Source organism: Anabas testudineus, chromosome 18 (genome assembly GCF_900324465.2).
Source record: "Anabas testudineus chromosome 18, fAnaTes1.2, whole genome shotgun sequence".
Lineage (NCBI taxonomy): Eukaryota > Metazoa > Chordata > Actinopteri > Anabantiformes > Anabantidae > Anabas > Anabas testudineus.
The window spans coordinates 28,683,750-28,710,804 of NC_046627.1; the positions used below are offsets into that span (position 1 = coordinate 28,683,750).

A 27,055-nucleotide genomic window follows, 5' to 3' on the forward strand; every position below is an offset into this window, starting at 1 on the left:
CCTAAAAAGCCTCATTGGACAGCTTCCCACCTCTAACAAAGTCCTAATGAATGAGGCTGGTTCATTAGTTCCTATCAATCCTGTCCATTGGGAGCCTTACTTCTGAGTGTCCGGGACATAATTGTGATTGGTCGGTTGGCAGGTCGTGGTGTGGCCTGTGTTTAATGCCCTCAGTTTATGAGCTATAAAAGTCTGAATAGATAATCAATACAGTGTTGCTGTGGTCTAGGCAGCATGTAAGGTTAATAGAAAGTTCCTATATCCCAAAGAGTAGTCTTGAATAAATGAGCATGTGTGATCATCATGAGAGTTGAGGTTCAAGCAGGGGACTCGATATGTACATGCATTGATATGAAGGGAACAGCATGTTTCCCCTCTGACCTCTATTTCCCCTCCCTTCTCATCTATCTGCCTCTGTCACAGGTGGTGCTGGTGGGCTCGTCCATAAATGAACGGGATCAGATGCTGTTTATCAGCACGGACGAAGGTTCCTCCTTCCAGCGACAGTCCATCACCTTCATCCCAGAGACGCTCATCTTCCACCCCAAGGAAGAAGACAAGCTCCTGGCCTACTGCAAGGAGGGCAGGGTGGGTAGCACAGCACTGCAGAAACATGAAAATAAATAGCTGTATCATCTGTAGATGAAAGAGCGAACAAGAAGTCAGCGGTGATGTTACACCAGTAAGACGTCTCTGCTGTCAGCGCAGCAATGCATTAAATTTCAATTTTCACATGCGCCAGCAGAAAACGAACCTCAGAGAAAACTTGATGTGTGATTTACCATACAGCAATGGCTGGAGGGCAAATCTTGTTATGTAAGTGAAATACACCCAACAGCGGCCATATCCAAACACACTCACACACACACACACACACACTCTTTGATATTACATTTCATTTTGAAAACACGACATAGTCTCTCTTAGCTTTCAGTAAGGAACACTTCTATTGATTGAAGAGAGAGAACGTCTGGAGTTAGATGCAAGAAATACAAACTCTAAGTCCATTTTGTGCTACAACAAAGTCTGATGCAGCAAGAAACAAGAGCAGACAGATGATCAGGCAGAGTGTAAGCAGTAACAACAGTTTAGCCAGACTGTCTTATACCATTACAATTAATGCAGCACACCCAATTTGTCATTATTAATGCCTCATTTCAACTGAACACTTTGTCTGGCAACTACTACGGCAAGTAAACTATGTCAAAGTCAACCCCAGAAGTCATTATGGGTCAATATTTACTTTCCTCTTCTATTTCAATTAACTTTGGCCAAACTGTGTTGTTTTAGCTGTTTTAGCCTTTTAACAACAGGGTCATTCAAAAAGCTTTATGTAATAACCCAAATGAATTGGGATGATATACTGTGTAGGTGCATACCTGACTTGAATCCCTATTGGACGCAAGTGTTCTGGTCAGGTTTAGGCAGATATTTAGAAATCCTGTTTGGGTTACGGGTAGGGTTTGTTCATGCAGGTCAAGTTGAAGAATTTTATGAGGAATTATTATTGAACACGTGACTGGAGAAGTTAGGTCAAGTTGTCAAATATTAATATAATTATATTGAAGTGTACTTTAAATATTCACATTTAAAGTTAGATCAAATCACCGCACTACTAGTGGGAAATCAGCTGGCTGGTGGAAAGGTTCCATTGTTTTGAAAAGCTAGCAGGACGTGTCATGCTACATGAATACTACAGAGATATACTGCACTACACTACAGACGTTGTGCCACTATTTCCAAACACTGATGAAACAAATGTAGTGCATTATATAGTGTATTCTTTATCCCTAAATTAAAATACCCATGTCAGTGTGACATTGTGTCAGCCAATCAAAGTTAACTTGTCAGTGCTGATAGAAGTGTTAAAATAGACTAATTAACAGTGACAGTTATACTGGAAATGAGGTTTCTTAAGTGTTGGTTAATGAACACACACACACACACACACACACACACACACACACTTACGCAGCTGATAATATTTTTGATACATGGCTCGCCATGTCATACATTGCTGTTTCCCATCCAGCACTCTTTATATATGTGAAGTTAATTGCCTCCATTGTTCTAACATGTCAGTCCAGTCTCAAATAACATGCAGCCGGAGACATCACAGTTGCCTTATGTATTACTTATGTCTGGTTGTCAGGGGGAATTGAGATGATTCAGGTGATGAGACATTCAAGCCTGCAGCACTGTAGCAGAGGGGCTGCAAGACAAGAGCAGTACCAGTCAAAGACTGCACTCTCATAAAAAATACAAACTGCTGGTAGAGTACATGCTGTAAGTGTACTCTACAAACATCAAAATATCATCACAAACTCTGTAGCCAGCATTATGTTATTTTCTTATTTTCTTCATGTTTTGTGTTATTATTGTCAATGGTAACCTTTCACCTCCAGTTTTGCTCCTAAATCATATCTTTACTGGCAATGGCATTCTTACAGGTCAAATTATTATTTAGGTCATATAATATAATATAGTCATATTAGAAATAACAAAATCTAGTTGTCCTTATAATCATGGATGAATTCATAGCATTAAAGCATCTTCTTGGTTATATAATTAGATCTTATATACTGTATATGAAAAGCACTAGATGTGCTCACTTTAGGTGCTTTGTGTTTTTATAGTTTATTGCCATTTTTAGCTATTTTCTAGTGTTTGACATGCTATGCACATTTTTATTTTTTGGACGTATACATGTTTTTGTGGGCTATGACATTTTTTGTCTCAAATAGTCAATTTTATAATAATTTTAGAAAACTAAAGATCAACAACAATTGATATCAAATGATATTAAGGGTCTATTTGTTGGCATGTTAGGCTGAAGGGTTAGTATTCATACAGTCTGTTTTTATCTTTAGTGTTAGAGTGTGTTAATAGCAACTACTAATTAGCAACAACAAGTCGGTGGTGACAGATGTAGACACAGCAGAACATTACAGTTTTTCTGTTTTTACTAGATAAACTGTCTGCCACTAATGACCTACACTGAGTGGTACTCCCCAGTTTTATTCTCTGTTCTGCTGGTCACTCCCTAATGTGGGCTGCCAATAGAGGTGGAACACCACAAATTAATAAAATCACATTGAGACAAACTAAGGAATTAATCGTTTCACAAATGTAAACTCAAACATCTGTCTGCAGTCCCACATATTAACACACGTCTTCACTAAAAAAGAGCACTATAAATTGGAAATTAGGTCTAATAGTTCATAAGTTTGAGCTAGTTCAACTCCTCTTCAATTTTAATAATTTACACGTAATTAAACAAGAAATTCAATTAGGTTTTAATCTGTTCCATATGGGCAGACTGCAGATGGAAGCAAAGAATCCATTCAAACAGAACAAAAAAATCATTTAGCTGGAAGATGATGGCAGGACGCCTCGCAGAACGTGTAAATTAAGAAAGTTTGTGAGGGCAGGAATACATTTCCATCAAGGTCAGCCTTAGATTTTTTCTTTTTAAACAGGTAAAAATGTACTGCAAAGTATTTTTGTATTTTCTGATAAGAGCGAAAAACCAGTGTGCAGACAGGATGTACTGCCTCAGCAGCCACATATGTGTCAATGACAAGCATCGAGAACTTTCACAGTTAGGTCTAAAGCTGTGTGTTTGTGTTTTTGCAATGCGCTGTAGCAGAGGTCTTGTGCAGCCCTTTTCTCAGCTGCGGTGTGCTTTTCAGATATGAAGGATACCTTGAGTGTGCAAATCAATAGACTTTCATTATGGGTGCAATCAATGCTATACATGCTCAGGCAAGACACACACACATTGCAACAAAAACACACTCCGTCTCGCTGCTCGTAAAATATTAGGCATAAGCGCACTCTCTGCTATGATTAATAATTAATTGAGCTCAGTCTTAACTTGGTGAGCCATGAAATTCAGTAGTCTGATTGTGTGAAGGTTTTTTTTTTTTTTTTTTTTTTTTCCAAATAGACTGTCAATTTATCCTCCGTTGTAAAAGATACAGCTGGTAATGGAACTTGGGATAGGCACTATAATTTAATGCTACATTCTGTGACGGTGCATTTTTATGTCTAATTGTGATCTTCTCCCTCTCTTCTGTATCCAGCTCTATGCTTCCACAGACCTCGGCCGCAAGTGGACTCTGCTTCAAGAGCGGGTGACCAAGGACAAAGTGTTCTGGTCAGTTCGACTTTATTTTCATGTTGTTAATGAAGAAGGACTTGAACACTATCAATATTTGACATCTACTTATAACTAACTATCTTTTTCTGCATCAGATATAAACACAGTTCTTTTAAAGATATATTTGATATAGACCACACATTGAGAGTCTCAGTGTGGCATCGTTTGAGAGATAATTTAATGTTTTATTTGTTGCTTGACTTTAAATGAAAAATAAAGCTTTTTTTTTTCACAAAGTCACAAAGAAAAAAGAAAAAATTCATTTGATCTTTTGCAGAGTTAATGGATTTATGTTTTTATTACTTCATCCTAATCTTATTATGCTATTTACACAATATTACTCAAGCAATAAAATTACATCTGCAGCAGATTTTAATAAATCACTTTTACATTTACCATTATAAAGAAGACTTCTGCCCCAATTTTTACTTAAATTAGAAATTTGGATTGGGTTTTAGCGCTGGAGTTTATGCAGCAGAACCTTTTTATAGCCGAATCTTCATAGTTTTGTGGTTCCAGTGCGAGAAAGGGTACCCACAGCAGGAAGAGGTATAAAGCTTTTCCCTGCACATGTAATATTTCACTGCTTGAGAGCTATCTCTTCCTCACTTCACTCTCACCTTCATCTTATCTCGTATCATATATTGCTTCCTATTTATTTCCTTCCTCCCAACCTCATCTTTCTCTCTCAACTTAGTTTCTCCTTACTCCTTCCTGTTCAATTTCCTTTATTGTAAAAAGATTCAAATGTGCTGCATTTAAATACTACTGAGTACACTATTATTTCCTGAAGGTCAAGAAGGCAGGAGTTTGTTTCTCCTCACCGCTGAGAGTAAACGAGCTGCTTTGCATGACCAGACACCTCTGATTTATACAACCAGCTCGAATACACAAATCATCCACACTCTGTGCTATAAAAAGTGAGGGAAGGTGGAGGAGAGACAAGGGGAGGGCCAGAGAAGAAAACAGGTGCTTCCTGTTTTACATACATTGATTATCACAGTAACACTTTGAAATTCGACATGTCTGTCCTACTTCTAGGGCGATATCACATTTTGTCATATACGGTTGTTGAGCGTGATTCTGGTTGTGGTCAACTTTTTAACACAAAATCTAAAATAGTTTTTTAGTTTCTTTTTTCTTTTCACATGTGGGTTCTGATATTTGATAACTCTGAATGCAAAAGGTTTTTTAAAATGATCTGACTAAAGCTGTACCTAGGAAGTAGAAGATCTGATGATTATTTTACAGTGTAAATTTAATTCATGTTTCATCTGAAACTATACAACAAACTGGTCTTTTATTGTTAAAATCACATGCAACAAAAGCACTCTTGGAATTTCAGGCCTACTTTAAGTGTAAAAGATGTGACCAGCATCTTGTATAAAAGTCCATATGTGGACATACCTGTGCCACGTGTCTGTGCATACACGTGTTTTAACTGTGTGTGGGCAAACAAGCCAGAGTATGCTGGGTATTGGTTCTGGCCTTAGCCCCCTGCCTGTAGCCTAACAGTCATAAAAGCAACATGAGAACAGGGGTCTGGCAGCCAGCTCACATAAATTACAGACAAAGCATCACATTAAAAATGCTGTTAGGGTGGTCTGACCAAATATGTTCTGGTAGACCTTTGTTTTTAGTTTCAGCTTGTGAAGTTTGAATTCGTCGTCTTGAATGAAAAGAGGTCACACAGGATGGCAACTGACAACACAAGCAAATATTTTAGGATAGAGGATGAAAATTAAATATATGTGTATGAAAGAGTGATCAGATGGCAGTGAAACCAGAGCTGGGATGAAACTGACTTCCATCCTAGGGAGGATGTTTTTGCAGAATGCTGCACTTCCTCCTCTTTTTTTCTCTAAACCAACTCTCTGTTCTTTATTTATCCAGCCCCTATCAGTCTCTATCAGACATGTACTATGTACCGTTCATTTCATTTCCCCTGCCTCCCTTTTAGCACTCTCAGCCTGTCTACTTCCACTTCACTGAAAGAGGAGGAAATCCCACACACTTAGACTGTGATGAGGCTCTAACTGGACCAAAACGTTGGCAGAATGAATAAATGTATTGCCGGTGCAGAGTGTGTATTCACCTTCAATCTTAGGAATTTGCATTTCAAGTACACTGCTGAAACTTTTATCCAGAGTAACCTGCACCTCTTGGTCTAGGACACTTCATCAGGAATCATGGGTCTAGTTGGTTATGAGTACTCTACAGTCATATGTACAGGCTAGGAAACCTGCAACACCATAAGGTATAAAATGAGGTCTATGTTTTCCTTTACACAACTACTGACCTCCTGTGGTTCTACAATTAATCACCCACCTATAATAAGGGTGAGGTAGCCATGATGCACCATAAAACCTAACCTTTATGTAGCTTATATATTTGCCACACATACATGCTTCAATGTGAAAAATTAAAAATAAAAAATAATAATTTGAAGGGGATAACCAGCACACACCGATCCAACTGTTTGAAGGAATGTTTAGCTATCATCATGACAACAGAGGATCAAATGATGTGTCACATTGAGCTCAGTTAACTATAACATAGTCAAAACCTTTGGCGTCTCACACATACATGCACGGTAACTTTTCACATCACTATGTTATGCACAGGGTTTGACTTTCTCTGGCTGGCTGGAGAGGAGAGCCTTGCTCCAAAACCTTTTGAATAGTTCCATATTACTGCCACTGCTCTTCTGTAGGTCTGTGTCACAGGAGGTTTTGACAGCATCTTGCGACATTAAGATGAATTATGGAGCAAATCCCTGCTAATAACATATTTACAAAAAGTAACATACTGCAACTTTAAATAAAAAGATAAAATACATATGAAAACATAAAATAAGTACTTCCTTACAATAATAAATCTGCACACCGTGTCTCACACTGGACTTAAACTTCTCTGTATGTTGCTGACCCATCAACATGCCCTGTCCACATCTCTGCGTGAACCCTAACATAATATACTTAATATACTACATTATTGCTCTAGTCGTCAAATATTAATTCACATAGGTTATCATAGAACATGACGGACATCCCTGTGTGTCATATAGTGATGCAAAGCAGTCCCTTTATCGTCACACACGTGTGACACATCAAAGGACTGGACATAATCTTATACCATGAGAATGGGCTGAGATATCATAAAATGAAACAGTTAGAAGTATAAGCAGTAGCAGTAACAGATTATTTCTAAAGCTGTGGGACAAAATGTAATGTTCAATTCATTTCAACTTGCAACTAGGAACACTACATAAAGTTAACTAAATTTGATGTGTCAAATGCTATGAACAGGACGCAGGGAATTTCAGAATGTCTGAGAGCAGTAAGATAACTGACAATAAGAAAATAACTAAATAAAGAAATAATAAATACATGAAGACTGAACCATGAGAAGATTCTGTATGACTCCCTGTTATCCATCTCCTCTCCCCCATTCCTTCCTTGCTCCCTCGTCCCCCCACGACCTGCTAATTGCTCGTAAAGTCTCTTTATAGGGGAAGTAACAAGGTTTTAAATCTCTTCTTTATCTTTACTGGGCTGGAGAACTTTTACAGACTGCACTACGCAGCCCTAATCAGTTTACTGCTCAGTGAAGGACACACAGAGGAAGTGTACTGTAGAGTACGTATGTCAGCGTGCTTCTAAGAAGAAACGAGGGTATAAAATTTAGGTGGTTTTGAAGCAAGATTAAAAAGCACTTTCCAGGAAGAGCTAAGCTGTGCATATTTACTGAGGTATTTAAATCACAGGGGAGCACAGGATATGTACATACTCAAATGCTGTGATCTATGACTGGATCACTGTACATTTTATTCCAACACTGAGTTTTAAATGTTTTATTTCTGCCACTGGTAAGATATATTTATTGGCCTAAAATTAAATGAAAATCTCTCTGTTTTGTGTTAAAATGCATGTAGAATGAAGAAGTGCATCTTCTTATATAAACTAGGGATGTCAAGATCAAACATATATAAAAGCAGTTTATTCAGAAAAGGGTAATGACGTTGGGCCAAACAAGTTTTATTAGCTGTAACAGTTCTCCAGTTAATATAGGTCTGAGATCCCTCCAAAACATGCTTCCTATAAAAGGAAAAGCTGTCCCAAAATCCACAGTATGTTCAAAAATGTATTAAAACGTTTACAATATGTGAAGACAAGATGTCAACTGTTCCAATTAGTCACATTCAAACATCTCGTGTAAGGTTTGTTTAGGATGAAATAACTGGAAGCCGGTTCTAATGATGTATTTCCTACCTTAAATGTCAATCCTGAGGTGGAGAATGATACAACATGAACACATTTCCTTATAATACTGCACTGAACAACATCATCATATAACAAGATAAGAGTTTCTTGATGATAGTGTTACATTGTTTTCTGATTAAATAGACAGTCCCAGATCATAATTGCCACTGAATAACATAATCTTCTGTGTTCCAGGTCTGTATCTGGAGTGGATGTGGATCCTGATCTGGTGCACATGGAAATGCAGGATACAAGTGGAGGTACAGTGGGCTGCTTCAATGTGCTCATTGTTATTTAACATTAATATTTGATTTAAAGAAAAAGTTCATTGTTGTTGTCATTTTTAATGGAACTGTTAAGATTAGTAGATTTGCTAGCAAAGGTGGGTTAAACCTATGTGAAGTTTGTTGTACAGAATATAGCTTTGGTAACTTTTTGTCATGGAGCAATAACAAACCAACCAAGAGACGTAAGTAGTGACAAAGCTTCAAACACTATATTTATGGAATGAAAAATAATCATCTGGAGGAATGAAAAGGTTAAACACAGGGACAGGCTACAGCCTAATCATCACTGATGGACAAAGGGATTTTTTGCTGATGAACTCCAACCTTTGCACAAACAGTGCAAAGGTTGCCATGGCACAGAAAGTAAGTACTTTTCCTGGACTGATCTGTCCTGTTCATCTGACTAGATGAGTCTATAAGGATACGAGAAATCCCTTCAGAATTTGGAGTGTGGACTCCGCTGAGTTAGAAACGGTCACAACCTACGGCTACATCAATAAATCTTAGGCTCTTTCTTCCTTTCAAAATGCTTTTTTTTATTTTGAAAACTTACTTGCTCCTATTTATATGCAAAGCAAAATGCTAAATATTTAGTTTGTCTGTGTCCCAAAGTCTGCTCTGACTTTGCTAAAAGCTGCTTGAGTCTGAACACAAATTATGCTGAGCTGCCGTCGCCTTTTTTTTTTTCTTATATCAACTTCAAATGTAGTTTCACTTTTCTAAATGAATGTCACAGATCATCTTTCTGTTGTGTTTGTTTGTGTTTATCTTTTTTTAAGGCGAACAATGTACAACTATGTAAATTTGCTGCTTCACTGACAGCTCCCACCTTTCACATGCAGTAACTTGACCAGTTACAGTATGCTCTCCACTCTAAATGAGTTTTAATGCATCGAAGATGAAGATAATAGAAGAGATGAATGGTTCGTCTTGCTTATGTGTGCATGTGGAGGGATTTAAAGGGTAGGTTAACAGGAGTGAGGGGCCCCTAGAGCAACAACAGCTAATCTGGATTATCATATCAACTGAATGACAGGCAGACAGGTTGTGCTTAACTCTCCACAGAGAGCCACGGGGGTAATAGACGTGTGTTTGTCAGTGTGTGGCTGTTAATGCATGTGAGTGTTCTGGACAACTTTGGGCCTCCCCACCCATAATCCCACATGCTAAATAAACCCAAGCAAAGTCAGAGAGTAGTGACAGAAAATGAAGGGCAACAATAACACACACTATTTCTCCAACTCCCTCAAACCCCCAACCCTAGAGATAAATACACTTTAAATCCCTTGAGGAGAAACAGGCTTTTAACTTTCACACAGAAAGATGCTGCCTGCTTTGTGAAAGCTGTCAACCCAAACAAGGCTGCCTGTGTTTGTGGAGGGTGAACAGGAGAGGCTGTGTGCCTGGGCCAGCTGCCCAAGCATGAGAGCTCTTTCTGGGGCTAGATGGCACCACATGCTCCCCTCTTCTCCTCCTACTTCTCCTCCTTCGTACTCTTTTTGCTTCTATAGGCCGAGATAGATAGTCGGGAGAGGGAGGGCTGAAGCAATCGGGCATGCCAAACCAATCTGCTCACCCTGTGCCCCTCCTGTCACATGTGGCACGACCAAGGTTAAACGGTGCCATGCTACAAAGACGGACATAGTGCTGTGGGAGTCTCAGCAGAGGTGATGAGCCGCCCGCGAGCCATGCCAGGATAGGGTTCACACCCTGGGCTACTGGCTGATGAGTGGGGACAGAACCCCAGAGAAATGGCAGTGGTCGATTGATGAATGAGCCGTGTGTACAAGGAGGTTGCAATGGACTGTGTCTGTGTGTATTTCATTAGGGAGACTGATGTGCAGGAAAGCGTGAGTGCACCTTGTTCATGCCCTGATACACACAAAGCATGCACATGTTCACAAACCTTACTGGTTGTCCCTGCACAGAGACACAGACACTAATATTTCTAAGTTATATCGAAGCTCAATATAATGTAAGAAATGATTCAATGCTTTCATCTGACGCTTCTCACTGCCATACCACCTGCATCGCACAGGTGCAAGAGAAGTGTGTGTGCGTTTGCAGGTGTGTGAGGACAGCAAGTGGCATGAAGAAGTGTCTGTGGCACAAGCTGGGATTGAACACTTAGCCCAATTTAATAGTTTTTTAATGAGTTCTCTGCCATATGCTGCTTTGATTAAATGTTCAGGCTTTTCAATAAATTAGCCAGTGCATTTGTTAGACCAGACACCTCTTGAACAGAGATGAAGCGGAGAATGAAAGGTGCACAGACAATGAAGAGGACACACTCACTGATGAGTCATCGGGTGATACAGACTTGTTTCATCGTGATTTGACTTTATTGTGTTTGATTATATTTTGTGGTGTTTTTATTCTGAATGGAAAAACTACTGTGTGTTGTCAGAAGAATGCACTTTATTAAAGGGGATGTAGCCTCTTGGACAAGCTAATACTGTACATCCTTCATATGCTTTTTTACAAAGCTGAGACAGCACTGGTCTTTACAGGCAGTACTAATAGCTGATCTTAACATGCCCAAACACAACAATACCAATCTATACTATTAAAAAATGATGATGATATGCCTTTATAATTTACAAAATTAAATTAAAATACAAATGTAATAAACAAATCTGTGATCAGTTTGCTTAAAGCTTTATTTAACAACAAAAATGCTAAACAAAAACTAAAACTATCAGCTAAGGCATTCAAAAATGCTATCTAAAATACTATAAGCCAAACATAAGCTCTGTGCAGAAACACAGCCGACAGTGGAAACATCTCCTATGGTCACATGAGTCCATGTTTCCATGTTTGCTTTTGGGGAAATTAATGTTGGGTTTTTCCAAATAGACAAATTAAATCAAACTAAAGGTTCAAGCTAATTGTTGCGTTTTAGAAAAATTCTCAATTTCTGCTATTGTCTCAATCATTTCATTTCAATGAAACTTAACACTTCTTGCATGTTTCACAGTAAAACTCATTCACTCAGCCTATTTCTTTTTTAATAGGCATCTACTGTGAAATATTTGCAGGCAGTGACATTGGCAGCATCCATTGCCCCACATGCTTGTGTTCAGCAGTTGGACTATCTGTATCTTCTATACAAGACATACTACAATCTTTTTGGCAGATTCTCATGAAATTCAATAATTTAGATTTACCTCTTCCATGTTGGATGCCTCAATATTAGCTTTTCTGTTGTACCAGTATACATATGAAACCTCTTGGTCAAACATTACATCTGTCTATGGTTATTTAACCAATTAAAAGATCCATGTCAAAGTCAGTTTATTAAGAGTTTCCTCTATTAAAGTTTGGTTTATTGATGGGATGAAGAAGTCAAGGTCAGTCAAGGTCAAGGTCAAAACATAATACAAATCATGGTTTCTGTTCAGTTCACTTCTGCAGGACCTCTCTGTTAATGTGACTCACATCTGAACAAATAGCCTCATGTGTGAATGGGTGCTGACTTGAGTGTCTTAGGACGAGGTTGTGTGTGTGTGTGTGTGTGTGTGTGTGTGTGTGTGTGTGTGTGTGTGTGTGTGTGTGTGTGTGAGCATTTTCTCTAAAGCCAGCCTGTCACCTCTGGGAAGGAGAATAACGGCTGAATTTCAGCAGCCAGTGTTGCTGATGCAGCTGCTGGTTGAAATTCAATAGTGGGTGAGCTTTGCAACAGGCGCTAACCTCTCTATGTGTCTCTGTGGATAATCCCTTCTGGCCATCTGGATGGTAGAACTGCTATAAGTCTATGGGGGAGCTGTCATATCTTATAGAGTTTGGAAAATGATGTCTCAATTTTTCTATTTGCCTAGTTTGTCTCCCATGCTTCAGCATCCTGTACTGCTTCCTCTTCTCTGTGGTTGTCTGTAGAAATGTTTTATTGTTTAAATACATTTGAATCCTTAAGCTATACTGGGTTGAACCCTTTAAAAAATGTTAAATGTAGATATATAACTATTGTATTTTACATCAATATATCCTTTTGACATTTTAACAACAGTAACATTTCTTTCCTATTTATTCCTGTGTGTCACTGCAGGTTACCTGTATGTTACCTGTCTCATCCAGAACTGTTCGGACAAAATGGTGACGGCTCAGTTCCTCGGCAAAATTGACCACAACTCACTGCTGGTGCAGGACGAGTACATATTTGTTAAGGTAAATATCAGCAACAATGGGGAGGTTAGGGTAGTGTGTGCTGTTAAATTACTTTGGTAAGAAAATAAATGTTAAAGGTATTTTCAGGCCAAGCATATAACAAAAGTTTCCAGAGCTTTCAGGGTATTACAACAGGTCCAGAAAGGTTTTATGAAATTAAAATTTAAAACATTTTAATAATTCATAAACCCTTACTTTTCATAAATTACACAGCTTTCATTAACAGTGTTTGACTTTTTTCAAGGTCTCTTAAGAAGAAAGACCCTGGCACCCTTCAGAATGTTCTCTATTTCTGCATAAATATGACCTAAAATTAGAATTTCAACCAAATCTTAAAACTAGGCAAGAAGAAGCCCATTAAACATACAAATGACTAAATAAATAAATTTCTTTATTGTGAAAGGGTTTCGACCCCTTCATTGGGAAAATGGTTTGGTCTCAGGCTGATCATGTACAAATGAACATGCAGCACCGTTGTTACCTTCCATAGGCGCAGCAAGACGAGTAATAGTCAACACTGAACAACAGTGTGCATGGCAGAGTCTCGTCATCATTCAAACATTGTTGCAAAGCTACAGCTTGCTGGATTTGTTGTGGATAAACCAGAACACTAGTAGAAGAATGTTCTGAACAGATAAAACTTTTTGTCTTAAATATGAACATTATGCTTTGGAACCAAATCCCATCTGTGAAAATGTGGTGGTGGCATCATCATGATTCGGACCTGCTTTGTTGCTTCTCGACCAGGAAAGCTTGCCATCATTAAATTTAGACTGCCAAGGTACCATCTTCTGAGTAAAGCTCAATGGAAAGTGAATCATGCCGCAAGACACTGACCCTAAAAACACAAGTCGTCCTAAGAAGGGTTAAAGCAAAAGAAATGTAATGTTTTGAAACGGATGTGTCAAAGTCCTACTCTTTATTCTGTAGACTGTCAAAGCTGTCAAAGGACCTGAACCAAGCAGACGCAAATCAGCATCACTAAGTTGAAACTGTTCTGTAAGGAGGAATGGACTAAAGTCCCTGCAAGTGGGCTGTCTTATCATATGAGAGACTTTTATGTCTTTGCTGCAGTATACTACCACAGCATCATCAGACAGTCAATTGTCACAAAAACATAATTTCATTTCTTTGTTCAAAATGATTTTTCCATTTCCCCTATTTTTGTCATTGTCTCACACAACTCGTTAAGAAAAAAACACTCTTGTTCGGTTTAGTGCCATAGAGCAGCGCATTCAAAGAAATCCGCTCACTGTAAAATGTAGGTTAAGGTGCAGACAATAGCAGCTCTGATTAGTTAAGTACACTCACAAAATAAATGTACTGTCACTAAATTAATACTACTGAATTGCACCTTTTAAATGTGCCTTTCTGAATTCCGCATCTCCCCTGTTATTTAATATCTTTCAGTATTTGTGCATATGTTGTATCTGTCAGTGTATCTATTCAGTTGTGACTGTGTTTTCACGCACAGCCGAGGCTATGGCTTTCTGTCTGTTTTACTGATAAACTCTGCTGCTCAGATAACAAACGCTACTGTCTGCTTGAAATGGAAAAGAATTGCTATTCGGGACAGTGTGCAGAATTAATCTCGCCTTGTCTATAATTGACTTGCCACGCTGTACAGTACTATACACTCTGAGGAGGCAGAGAGCTGAATCCCATTTGCATGTGATAACAGCAGAATATACATGAGCTAGTATAGCAGGGCAGAATCCCTATAGTGGGGTATTCAAGTCATACCTAGTGAGTGTGCTTGTGTTTATGGGTGTATGTGAATCTGCGCCTGCATGTGGATAAAATGCGTGTAAGATGAATTATATCCTCATTAGGCAACATTAGACTGGTCCATTATCCTCCAGAGATTATCCTGCCAGTATTCCCAGTCATTTCCATTGAGAATGTGGGGGTTTTGTAATGACAATGGGCAATCTTTTTAAAAGACTACATACACTTCAGTCAAATGGTTCATTTTTTTTACCTGAGAAGTCAGAATTTCTTTGTTGCCAGTTGGAAATTTTAACTGGAACGGCATCTGACCTTTCAGAAGTCAGGTGAGCTTCACCAACCCTGAACTCAAAATCCAAGATGGCTGCACCACACACAAGTGTAGTAATTAAGGTCTGATATTAGCTCTGTCTTTTTTGTGTTTAGTTTCTTCTGTGTGTTGTGGAACACAGTTAATTTGGGTGTGGTGACATTCCAAGCTCCAAAGTCTAACTTTGGAGGTACATGAAATGCAGTGTTTGGGGTTTCATTAGTTTCAGGGTTGTTTCATGTTTCATGGCTCACAAATGGTGGAACCAAACACATACAAGAACACAAAAAATAAAGATGGAAAGAGGTTTAATAAAAATGACTAGAGGGAATCTAATCAATAGTTACAAAGCTAAATACAGAACACAGGGAAGACACTAAAAGGAGGGAGTGAGTGAGGAGACCAACAAACTAAAACCAGACATAAACCTGAAACATGGAACATAGAAATGGAACAGAACCAACTTACCGAGATCTGAGGAAAACAAAAAAAAAAAAAAACCCCAGAGTACAAACAATGGAGAACATCAGGAGTACGACAGTGCAACAGCAGCAGAGGACCTGTCAGTGTGTGACCATATAGTTATAGCCCTGGCCCATTAGTAAAAAGTGTAAGAAAAGAAAGAAAGAAAAATAAAAAAAAACACTTTTAACACTAATTAGTTGTAATATATTCTACAACCAAACATACAGTAAATGTACATAAGGAGGAACACAGCATGGGGATGCTATTGGAAGACAACTATCAAATAAAACAAAACAAGTCTATCTCATAAGCAAAGTTTCTCTAACTGATTAAAGTAGGGTAAGGAAACAAACACAAAAACAAAACCTGATCTAATTAACCCTCCCTGTCTATCCAAACATAAATACAACAAAATAGCATCTCTTAAAACTAATGTGTCTGTACAGAATTCTTACCAGCCTCAGTGTCAGAGCAGATGGTGTTGTTGACTGGAGTGGGTGTGTGGATGCGTGTGTGAGACTATGTTTGTCTGAAACCTATCTTGGCTCCGTGTAAAGGTACAAACAATGGTGGCGTCCAGAAAGAAGAGAATTAAGCAAAATACAACAGTATAATAGCAAGGTGTCACAGAATCAAAGTGCTATAGAGCCTACTAACTCGAAACAGTAAAATACTGCCACAAAGCACCAGCCAAAGTAAACCAGGGCCGTGCTGCTCTCCCTACACTGCAGCAGCCCTGACTGAAGACCAGGCAGAACTTTTACCAGGAACAAATGATGAGTCTGAGCTCGATTGGAGAGATGCAGAGATGATCACACCAATGGTAGACACAGGTGGACACATGGCGTTTGGCTTGATAGGATCTGAGGCATGCCACCAACCAGGAGTGTGCTCTGGCACAGCACAGATCTGCATGTGCTCTCTGTACAGGAGCTCGGTCACCCACCAATCAGGGGCATGCACTAAAAACATATGGGGAAAGAAAAAGGAAAACAAAAGGGCCTGGGCCCGTAACAGTATACGCAGCTGGCATGGCCGGGGCATGACTCGAGTGTGTGTGTGTGTGTCAGGAGGGCAGAGCAGCAGGGGCATGGCCAGATGTGTGTGGCTGGCATATGGCAGGGCTGCAAAGGAGCGTGGGAGAGTAGTGGCCAGATTGGTACTGTAAAACATTAGAAACAAAAATCTAAACAAAGACACAGACTGTGACATCATGTACTTATTTCATTTTTGGTGTTATAGTTTTATAGTTTTCAAATCCAATAGTGTTTTATTTCAACATATGATAGTAACCCTGCATTTTGGAGACACGAACTGTAAACACTTGCTCCTTAAAATGCTTAAATAGCCCCATAGCCATCTATCATAACCTTCACCCTTGATTCGTGGTGTAGTCACCTTATTGCATGTTAAAGAAAGAAGAAATATGTGGAGTCAGAGAAAAGAATGCAGCATTGGCTTTGACTCTCTCACACACACACACACACACACACACACACACTTCACCTCATCTTACTTCCCCAGCCATTCTAAAGAAAGTGATTCCTTTTGAAAACACTTGATAACATTTCCTCCGGGGGCTCTTGTTTCTTTTTTTTTAATGGCTTTTATTGTTTCATCACTTTTTCATCACTGTTCAGCATTAAAAAAAAAAAAAAAAGCAGCGCTAGTCTGCTCCTTTCAATCACAAACGGTGGTTGTAATCACAGCTCGATCCGAACACCGACGATGCCGGCTCAGATATCCAAGACGGAAAGAAAAAAGAAAACAAAAGCTCTTCCCACAAAACCCAAAATAGAAGCACTGAATACAAAGTTCTCCATCAGATTTTGAAAGCAGCAGCTCTAAAAGTTTTAGCACTGCTCACCTTACCAAAAAGCCAAACGCTGACAGAGAGTGTGTTTCAGAAAGTGGCTTCCCAGCATCTGAGCCCGTCACTTGGGATGTGACATGTTCGGCTCCTGTTTAAGTCACTGTCAGTCACCGCCGCTATCTCTTTCACCGAGCTCCCAGCTAAAACGTAGCCTCAGCTGTTTGGGTATTCTAGTTCAGTGCTCTCACAGCAGGGTGGGGGGGGAAGGGGCAGCGTGATTCAGCTTTTTACCCACAGGTTCCCGGTTTGTGAGGTGAATGCTGAGGCCCGTGGCAGCACGGGGGAGGTTTGTGTGCATTTACCTTTCAGCACTGTGTGAGTCACGAACAACAGATGGTGAACTCTTCTTCTCGACTCTTTTAGCTGCACACTGATCAGTGTTGACCACCTCATTGTATTAGAACAAACCTTTTCTCTGTCTGTTGGAACGTGTGAAAACATAATGGGATTTTCCAAAATAAAAGCATTAAATTCAGTTGTTGCTATTACCTGGCACCCTTTGTTCTGGAGCACTGATTTTACAGTCAATTTCAGTTTGGACATTAGGCAAGTGCTGTATTCAAACTGTGATGGCCATGAAGAGTCCCAATACATTAATGGAACTTGCAAAGGCTCAGTTTTCTTTTGCAGTACTTATCTTTTTTGCCATTCTTCTTTTTACCTCTTCTGCAGTGGACTACAGCTTCATTAGATGACTAACCCCAAATGAATGTTCAACTATTTTGCTGGTCGATTAAATATTTCAAAGTCAATTTTAAAGAAAAATGTTCTTGAGTTTGTTGTCGTAGCTGCTCCAGAGAAGCTTTTGGAGTGTAATTACACGTTTAAAAGATCAACAGCTAAAAACTTAGTGTGCGTTGTTTGTTGCTTGGTAAATGCGTCACAGCACTGTGACACTGTGTGGTTGATTTTGTTTTCTGTATATTTCCCAGGTCACCACAGGGAATCGCACCAAACACTATGTGTCCTATCGCCGCAACGAGTTTGTCCAGATGAGGTTTCCAAAGTACGCCTTGCCAAAGGTAAAGCACAACAAACATTATGTTTCATTAACTTCTGATGTCAGTTGAGTTTCACAGACTATGCCAAAAGCACTTCATCTCATCAACCCGCATGTTCTCCAATAAATCTGTAGATACAGTTGAAGGTGAAATTGCTTTTTCTCACTCTAAGGTCTCAAACTTGTGTCTTTCCAGCCTTCTTACCACTTTTTCATTGGTGTTGAGTGATCATACAGTGCACGTATTCAAATAAAGCTTGATAAACTATAGTGCCTGTAAAATATCCAGCACTAACCACAGACCCAGTTACATCCCGCATCACTGACATAAGCAAAGAGGATAAATGAGATCTTCTTCAATACAGGCCAGGTCGAGAAGCTTTGCCAGGGGGGCATTTTAGCATGACACCAGCCTGAGTGTTATTGAACCACACTGATTGAATGCAGCGCCCAGGGAGTGGTCTCATTTCTTTTTTACTTTTTTTTTTGCTTTGTACTAAGAAAGGTAAAGCTTTTAAACAACATTGATACTGTCAGAGAGGACTTTGTAGAGTGCATACTCCAACACACCCATGTATGCACACACACACACACACACACACACACACACACACACACACACACACTCCTGGATAGAATTACTCATGTTTAACTCCATCCCGGCACTTAGGCCTTAACTGCTTAAAAATTTCAGCTACAGTACCGGAAGGTGAAAAAGGTTGAATTACACACACACACTTGCAGTCCTGACAACACATAGATACCATAGGGTTCAATTTGATTACGTGTGACAAGAAGTTGGTAGATAAATCAGTTTGTGTATGAGTGCGCGCGCCTCCAAGCGTGTGTTTAGTTAAAATATGCCCTAGCTGCTCTCTCTTGTCTCCCTCTCTCTCTATATGTGTCCTCTTACTTGGGTGAGCAGATAGGTCACACGTAGCGAAGCTTTCAGGTTGGGCGACACAGAGGGGGAGGAGAAGGAGCGAGACCAGGAAGGAATACTGAGGAAAAAAAGGGATGGAGGGAGAGATGGAAGTGAAGTGAGGGAGGGAGTGTTTGCATGTTTTTCTACTGTGAATAATTGAAAGGCTGGAGGATGAAAAATGCAGAGGCCATCAGAGAAAGCGGTTTGGCTCCGTCCTGTGAGACCTGACCCGAGTTATGGATTAACCACACATGCACACAGGCACGCACACACGTATACAGTTTGCTGGGCTGTGAAATCACAGGTAATAATTGTCTCTTTTTGCTCTGCTTCCCTCCACACTGCTGCTGTCTACCACTGAGAATGTAATCACCTTCCTGTGTTTTTAACACTTTATTTAACCAAGTGAGATTATACAACCACAGTCAGCTAGAGTGGACCAGATATGATGTCTTGTTCAAGGGCATTGCAGTAGTGGTACCTGAAAGAGAGAGGAATTCAAGGATCATCTTCATGTAGCCAGAAAGTTCAAGTTCGTTAGTTACCCAGCACTTGGTATGTACTGTACTCTGTACCTCTAAAGGGTAACATACCTGCCTGTATCGATCCCACACCCAGTCCTATTCTTATGTGTCAGATGATGATTGCATGCTGACAGGCTTTCACTAGGACTCAATACCTTGAGTCCTAGTGAAGAGTATATGTTACACAGTAATCTCAAGTCAAATTCCACCAATACTGTAGTTTAGTGTTGCTATTCAGCTTCTCTGTATTATTATTATTATTATTATTATTATTATTATTATTATTATTATTATTATTATTATTATTATTATTATTATTATTATTATTATTATTATTATTATTATGCTAAGGAGGTCCCAACCAGATTTTTCAGGTCAATTGGTCCCAATTAGAAATAATTATATATCTATAACTGTTACTTACTACCAGAACTGTGGTTAGCTTTTTCACAGTGGTTGTTATGGTCACCATCACATATGTAATAGCCCCCCCAAATCAGGTCTCATCACAATTTGGGCAGGTTGGGACTCATAAGAGTTTGCACAGAATGAGCTCTGAGCTTCCTTACAGCACAGTTCTGATACAAGTTAAATGCGACACAGCTGCGGTGCAGAGCAGAAACAGTAATAATGACTAAGGCCTAGTGTTATGTACATATAAAAGCCTCAATACAACTGATGCTGAGCAGCAATCAGGTGTAGTATTAAATTCTAAAGCAAAGACACTGCAAAGTTGAGTAATCCAGAAAATGTAAAAATGTATGTAGTGATCAGTGTCTGACTCCAGTATGTACCAAACTAAAAAAAACATGTTATGAAAGATTTGTTCCTTCATTTTTTCACTACATCGGAGAACCGTGAAATCAAGACACATCACACCTAATTCTTTACTTTTGTAAAATGACACCTTTGACTAGGAAGTAATACTTATAAAGATATATGCTTACTAAGATGATTGATCTTATCTTTAAGAGGGTACATTAAAGAGAGCAAATGAAGCAAGAAGTCAGTCAAGTATTTCTGGAAGGTAAAATGTGTGGGCCGACCATATCAAAGACCTCTTTACAGAATTCAGTGTGAATAATGTCCAAGGGGCATGATGAGGATTTAATATGATTAATGGGATCTGTTAGAGTGTGAAAGGAAATAAGCTCAATGCTGCTGAAAGACTGTGAGCACACTGAAGAGGCTATTATGTCACAGCTGACTGCCAAGGGAAATCTGGCATCAGACGCCTGCTTTTTTAATGAAATGAGCAAGACGTTCCTCACACTGTTCTGACCAAGCCTGGGTAATGACGGAGTTGAATCTATTAGAAGGAAGTCTGAAAGAACCGTATGTGAGCTTCCACCAGATATTTTGAGACATTACATAAGCAGGTACTGTCTTAAACTTCTTAAGTCAGAAAAATATTACTATTATGTGGGATGGTATTGGAAAGGAATGGAAGTTGGTAGGAGCACTGTGTAAGCAAAGGCAAGTACACATGGGTTGAGCCAAGGTTAGAGCTTACAGTAAAAGGTATCATTAGCAGAATTTCAGGGCTGGTTAAGAGTCAGTGCTTCATTTCAAAGAAGTTCTTTGCATTTTGACAGTCAAACAATCAGCTCCCGGTCACAAAAAACGGTTCCAGATTGGTGCCTCTTTGCTGGTCTAGAACCAAAACCTGCTTGTGTCAGGGGATGGGGGTTAGATTATCTTGGCCAACAAAAACAACTACAATGTTGTTGCAAAGGTAAAAGTCTGTGTTTCATCGATTAGATTGTTTTAATACTGGCCAAACAGATACCACAATAAAATGTTCATCAACTGTGTTCTGGAGTTTGTACTAGCATGCAAATATTGAATGCCTAAACCTAAGACTAACCAGTGTCTTTCCCAAACCCTAACCACCCAAATTGAACAGTTTTGTGAAGTTTGGCTTTAATGCCTAAACCTAAGCTTCCCACAGCTGTCTTAAGCTGCTTCTGTCAGCAGCTGTCTTCTGGGGACTGCGAGAGCCTGCCTAATCTATGACTAACCAATTTTTTTCCCTATCCAAAAAATGGAATTTAATAGCTGAACCTACCCACCTTCTGTCTCTAGGGCTCCTGGGGTGTGGTGAGAACCTCTTTTTATATGACACCCATTTGAACCCACTTCTACTTGACTGCAATATTACAATGATGCAACAGAACATGACTGAGGTGCTGCTGCAACATCTGTTTCACCTTTTCACTTGACTCTTCCCTCCGTTCACTGTGTATTATTGTGTCTTATTTCAGACCAGACAAGAGCTTTTTCCTTGTGTGTATACTTAACAGATGACTAATCACATTGCTTATTTAGACCTATTGTTACGGTTTGTTTTAGCCATGCATAGAGCACTTAGGTTTCAAAGATGTGTATGGGGTTTCTCTGCACCCAGACAGTTTCCATTCAACTGGAAATGTAACTTTAACCTGCACCATATTATTAGTTCTTTCTGTCTTTCTGTCTCTTTTAAGCATTATTAAAGCCATCCTGACTTTGGGGAAGAACTCAAACTCAGGGAAAGTTTGAAACTGCTAACCCTAGGGTTATGTCTTGCAGTGGATCCCTGATATTTAACAGATATTTTGTGATCCTCATCTGGCCCTGCTGGCTCTGACAGAGATGGATGGATGGTGTTTCTTTCAGAGGGTATTCAGTGATGCAGCACCAAAAAGGATGCCAGTAGAGACGTTCTACTATTATAAGTCAGGATTTCAGCCTGAGAGTGCACTTCAAGCCAAACAGGTGGCATTTTGAAAACCCAACTTGTCATGCCAGATGCTGAGATTTCCCATGACCATTTTTTTTCCCTTGCCCTTATCATGCTACATTTAGCTTCTTTAGCTCAGCAATGTAAAAACACAGCTCAAATACCACTGATTCCAGTTATAGACCAGGGTTCCAGCTTCTGGTAACAGTAAGTCAACCAGTTACCCATGGGCTGGGATCTAGTTTGAGATAAAGTAGACTTTTGCCTGGACTGCAACTTCATCCTTTTTACCTACTCTTACCATTACCTTTTACCTTTTGTCAAGTGAAAGTGAAATGGAGTTTTTGTAGAAGTTTATAAAATTCAGTATTGAATTCAGTAATACTTTTAGTATTATTGGTTTATTATTATTAAAAAAGTAAAACTCCCTTCACAATTTGACAAAGTGCCGCAGTCGTATTGATACACTCAAGCAAAGCTACATGTTCAACATGCCACAGCTTACAAAAGCATCTTTTTCTTTTCTCATCTAAACCAAATCCACTCAGTGTGTGTATCTTTATGTATATTCACTGAGTGCAAAGAAAAGCTTCTTTCAGCTGCCATTCATCATAATCCCGTTCGTTATTGGATTCGTGCAGTCCCAACTAAATTTGCAGAATGTTTAAATGTGTTGCTTGACTGCCCTGTTTGATCTGTAAACTTAAGGTGCAGATTGCAGGAAAACACAGGTAAAGACATTATTGGATTCAAATACATACAAAGCCAGACTATGAATGTTCTACCTACAGTATATAAACTGAACTTGTGTAAATTAAAACTAATGCTAAGCCTAGTTACAAACAATATTGACATGAAGATATTTATCAGTACCTTTATGTCAGCATAGCCAAGACAGACAAACTGAAACTCCTTATACAAATAGAATCAACAAATAAATGATGCATTATTATGAATTAATGCCTTGACCACCTTTTACTTGAATACTGAGGTTGTGTCTGTCTACCACCTCTGCAAAACAACAACATGTACTGCATACAATGTGCAGAGTGTGCACGTGTTCAGGCTTGTTGGCATGTTATTCCCCTCATGTCAACATGCTGTACCTTCTGCAATTGTAGGATTATGTTTTTAGTCTCTCTGGTTGGGTGCAGGGTTGACTGTAGGTGTTAAAAAAAGAGTTTTGTGAGCGTCTCCATGCCAACTCCTCCGCCTGAGCCGGTTTGGCCTGTAGGGCTAGAAGGGAGGGACAGATGAAGGGAGAAAGGAAAAGGTAGATTGTAGTAAGCGAGACAGAGAGAAGTTAATGAGGCAAAATATTTCAGTTTGAGCTCAAACAAGATGTTGTCATTATGCTAACTGCACGTTGGTATTGATTGACTGTTTGCAGGGTGGTTGATTTGTTGACTGGGTGATCAGCAGGTTGGTGGATGTGATTGACTTACAGGTTGTCATCGATTAGACTTCTGCCATTTGAATGAATCGAAAGTCTAGTCACAGTCCTTAGAGCTTCAGGTTGAAGAAGTGACTCTGCATTGTGTGCCAATCACCTACCAAACCTCCAACCTAACAACCTTCTTGCAATTTGCACACAGCTTGCAAAGTGAGTCAGAAACAGTACAGTTATGAACATGAAGATCATTGCTAAGCTTGCTATGCAGTTATTACCCTGAGCTCTAGCCGTAAATCCAAGTTTAATTGAGCTCTGGTGTTTCTTTACTTTTTTTTCAGTGTCAGTGATTTGAGACACACCCTTTCGGGTACTTTCTCCCGTGCTCTGGTGGCTTTATTTTAGAAATGTTATGTTAATGTAATCACTAACACAAAGAAATGCTGAGTTGCTTTTTTTTTTTTTTTTTTTTTGCCATCGTTATAGTCTTTCATGAGTGATGAAGCTGTTTGCACTGGAGGCCTAAAAGCTTTGACAAGTACACCGTACAGGTTTTCCAGGCTGCCAAATACTGTTTTCAGTTTGATAAAGTGTAACCTTACTTGTGTAGTAGGTATTGGGTTATTTTCTCTGGATTAAAGTGAGCTAACATTAGCTCTTCACCTCTTCTGTGCATCAGAGTTTGCTGCTTATTGTACTTTCTATAGCTCTCCTTTCCTGTTTCATATCCTCTTACTTCTGACCACCCGTCGTCACTTGCTGCCTTTATTGTCCTCTGTTTAAACCTCCACTTATTTGTTTTCCTCTTTCATTTTTCAATGTCTAATCTGTTTTCCTCTTTTTGCCTTCATATTTTTTCCCCTGTAATGAAGTCTGAGTCTCTCCTCTGTTTTCAAAATTAATCTTGTTTCTTCTTTCTTTATGTCCTCTCTTTTTTTTTTCTTCTTGCCTCTTTCATTCCCAGCATCACTGATTCAGAAAATATTGATTGTCTCTCTGACACCGACCTCTCCGTCTCATTCCTCTCTTCATGTCCTCCATCTCTTCTTTCAGGATGTTCAGATAGTGAGCACAGACGAGAACCAAGTCTTCCTCGCCCTCCAGGAGTGGTACCAGTCAGACACTTATAACCTGTACCAATCGGACCCCCAGGGTGTCTACTACTCCATAGTCCTGGAAAATGTTCGCAGCACCAAGCAGCCAGAGGAGAATGTAATCATTGACATCTTGGAGGTGAGATGAGGTGGAGGGGTGGGCAGCATTAAAAATATAGAAAACCCTATACAATATGTAAAATACAATATTTACTTGTGCACTGCTTACAACAATCAGTGTCCACATACTCTGGGTGAGCTCTCCAATACTGTAGTGGGTGTTGTGGACCAGTCTACAGTAAAACACAGGAAGGCTACTTTAGAAGAAGAAAGCAGGCTAAGCTTGCTAAGGCTTTAGTCAAGACCAGTTGCTTCATGTTCTTCAGGCATTAGTAATCTGACAACATTTTGGCTTTTTAAGAGTGATGTGTCTGATCCTCTGACTGACTTTCGCGGGGCTAAGTGTTTGTACAATCTGCCAAAAGAAGCATGTAGCTTTAATTATCAAGCATGTTAGGACAAATACTGAACAAAAAGGAAGGGAGTAGCCTCCAAAATATTCTACGCCAGTGTAATCTACACATATTATTGGGTCATCATCATTACTTCCCCAAGGGAATCAGTGAAGTATGTCATTTTCACAAGGTAATCAAGGTAGCTCGGGTCATACTTCCCAGCCACGACTTCTAATCTATTTAAAGTAATTGGGCACCTACCACAAGTGGAACATATGTTAAATTGTTGGTACCCTTCCGGTAAAGAAGGGTCTACGTTATAAGGGTAAATAAATATAGCTGGTGTAACGTAAGACTGACAAAAGTAATAATAAATAAATATATACCAAAAATGAAGTCTTCAAAGTCAAACATTGCTTTTGAGTAGTGGTTCAACTGAAGTTTTTTATTTTATTTTTTATTAAACTGACCTGGATGTGTATATATATATATATATATATACATAGGTTTTGGCGAAACCTCTGAATAAATGGTCATAGATGTCATAAAACAAGTAGAAGAGGAGGGAGAGAGCAAGTGTTGGAGGAAAAAAGAATATGCAGTGGACCACGGAGGCAAAGGCCTGTACTGCACAACCCATTTCCTCCTCCTCTTTCATCCCTCGCTCCAGGCTGCGCTCTCATCACATGCTGAGAAAGAGAAGACAGGACAGACGAGACAGAGAAACAAACAACATAGAGGAGATGGATCGAGACTTGAGGCAAAAGGAACAGAAAATGAAAGGAATGAGACGAAGTGCCGAACACAAGTTGAAAGATGAAAAAGTGTAGATAGAGAGGGAAAAAGCCAGACGTCCAGAGAGAATACAAGCGATTTTAACAATTACCTTGTCTATGAACATCAGTGCTGTATAATAGGAGCTTGGGGAGTCTGCAGATGGCTTTGTACATGTCTATCTGTGCTCGATTCATCATCAACTCGCTGTTTAGTGTTTCAGCTTCAGCTCCTCTAGCTAGCAACCTCACATCCACAAAAACATGCAGTATGTATTGATTTCAGTGTATAAAATTTTTACAGCCCTGCACTTTCTGCATCAGTGGTTTTCCCCAAGTGCATTGTTCTGTAACGTAGAGCCCTGTGGGTAATCAGGTTTCAACCACTGTTACTATTCCAAATCTGGCTCTATAGTTCAAGGTAAAGTTACAAATCAGTTACAGCAGAGTTATGTTTGTTTTCTAAAATAAAATAAAATATATATATTGGCTGTTAATAATAGTAACCTTCTAAAACTATAATAAATTAGAAGATGGCATGTACCCTCAAAACCCTTTAGAGGAAAAGTGTATAACATAATAAAAAAAATATGGTTCATTATTAGTAAGTTGACTAAAGTTTCAAAGTTGTTTTGCATTAAATCGGTTGCAATTATTTAAACTACTAAATAGTTACTGGGTAAATAGTTGTTACAGAAAATACAACTTTAAAACCAAGTTGCTGGATCAAAGGCGGCCTATGTAACTATACATATAGAACATTATTTATTTTACAAATGAAACGCAGAAGCAAAAAAAGATTTAGTTCTAGCTGATATAGGAGTCAGTGCAAGCCACAACTCGGGTTCAGTTGACCTTCTGACTCTGCCTTTATTACTTTTCTTTACCTTTAGCCGTTGTTCAAAGGAAGTTAAATGTAGT

General features: G+C 39.2%; 1 protein-coding gene across 7 annotated transcripts in view; it reads left to right on the top strand.

Annotated features, from left to right (window-relative positions):
- Positions 1 to 27,055, top strand: part of sorcs2 (sortilin-related VPS10 domain containing receptor 2) — a 255,410-nt gene that overhangs the window by 202,588 nt on the left and 25,767 nt on the right. For all 7 annotated transcript variants that reach the window (XM_026353187.1, XM_026353188.1, XM_026353190.1 and 4 more), the window contains exons 4-9: positions 424 to 588; positions 4,086 to 4,159; positions 8,620 to 8,684; positions 12,757 to 12,875; positions 18,184 to 18,273; positions 24,866 to 25,045. In XM_026353187.1, the coding sequence (XP_026208972.1) occupies positions 424 to 588; positions 4,086 to 4,159; positions 8,620 to 8,684; positions 12,757 to 12,875; positions 18,184 to 18,273; positions 24,866 to 25,045 (693 nt within the window). The remainder of the gene's footprint in view (positions 1 to 423; positions 589 to 4,085; positions 4,160 to 8,619; positions 8,685 to 12,756; positions 12,876 to 18,183; positions 18,274 to 24,865; positions 25,046 to 27,055) is intronic.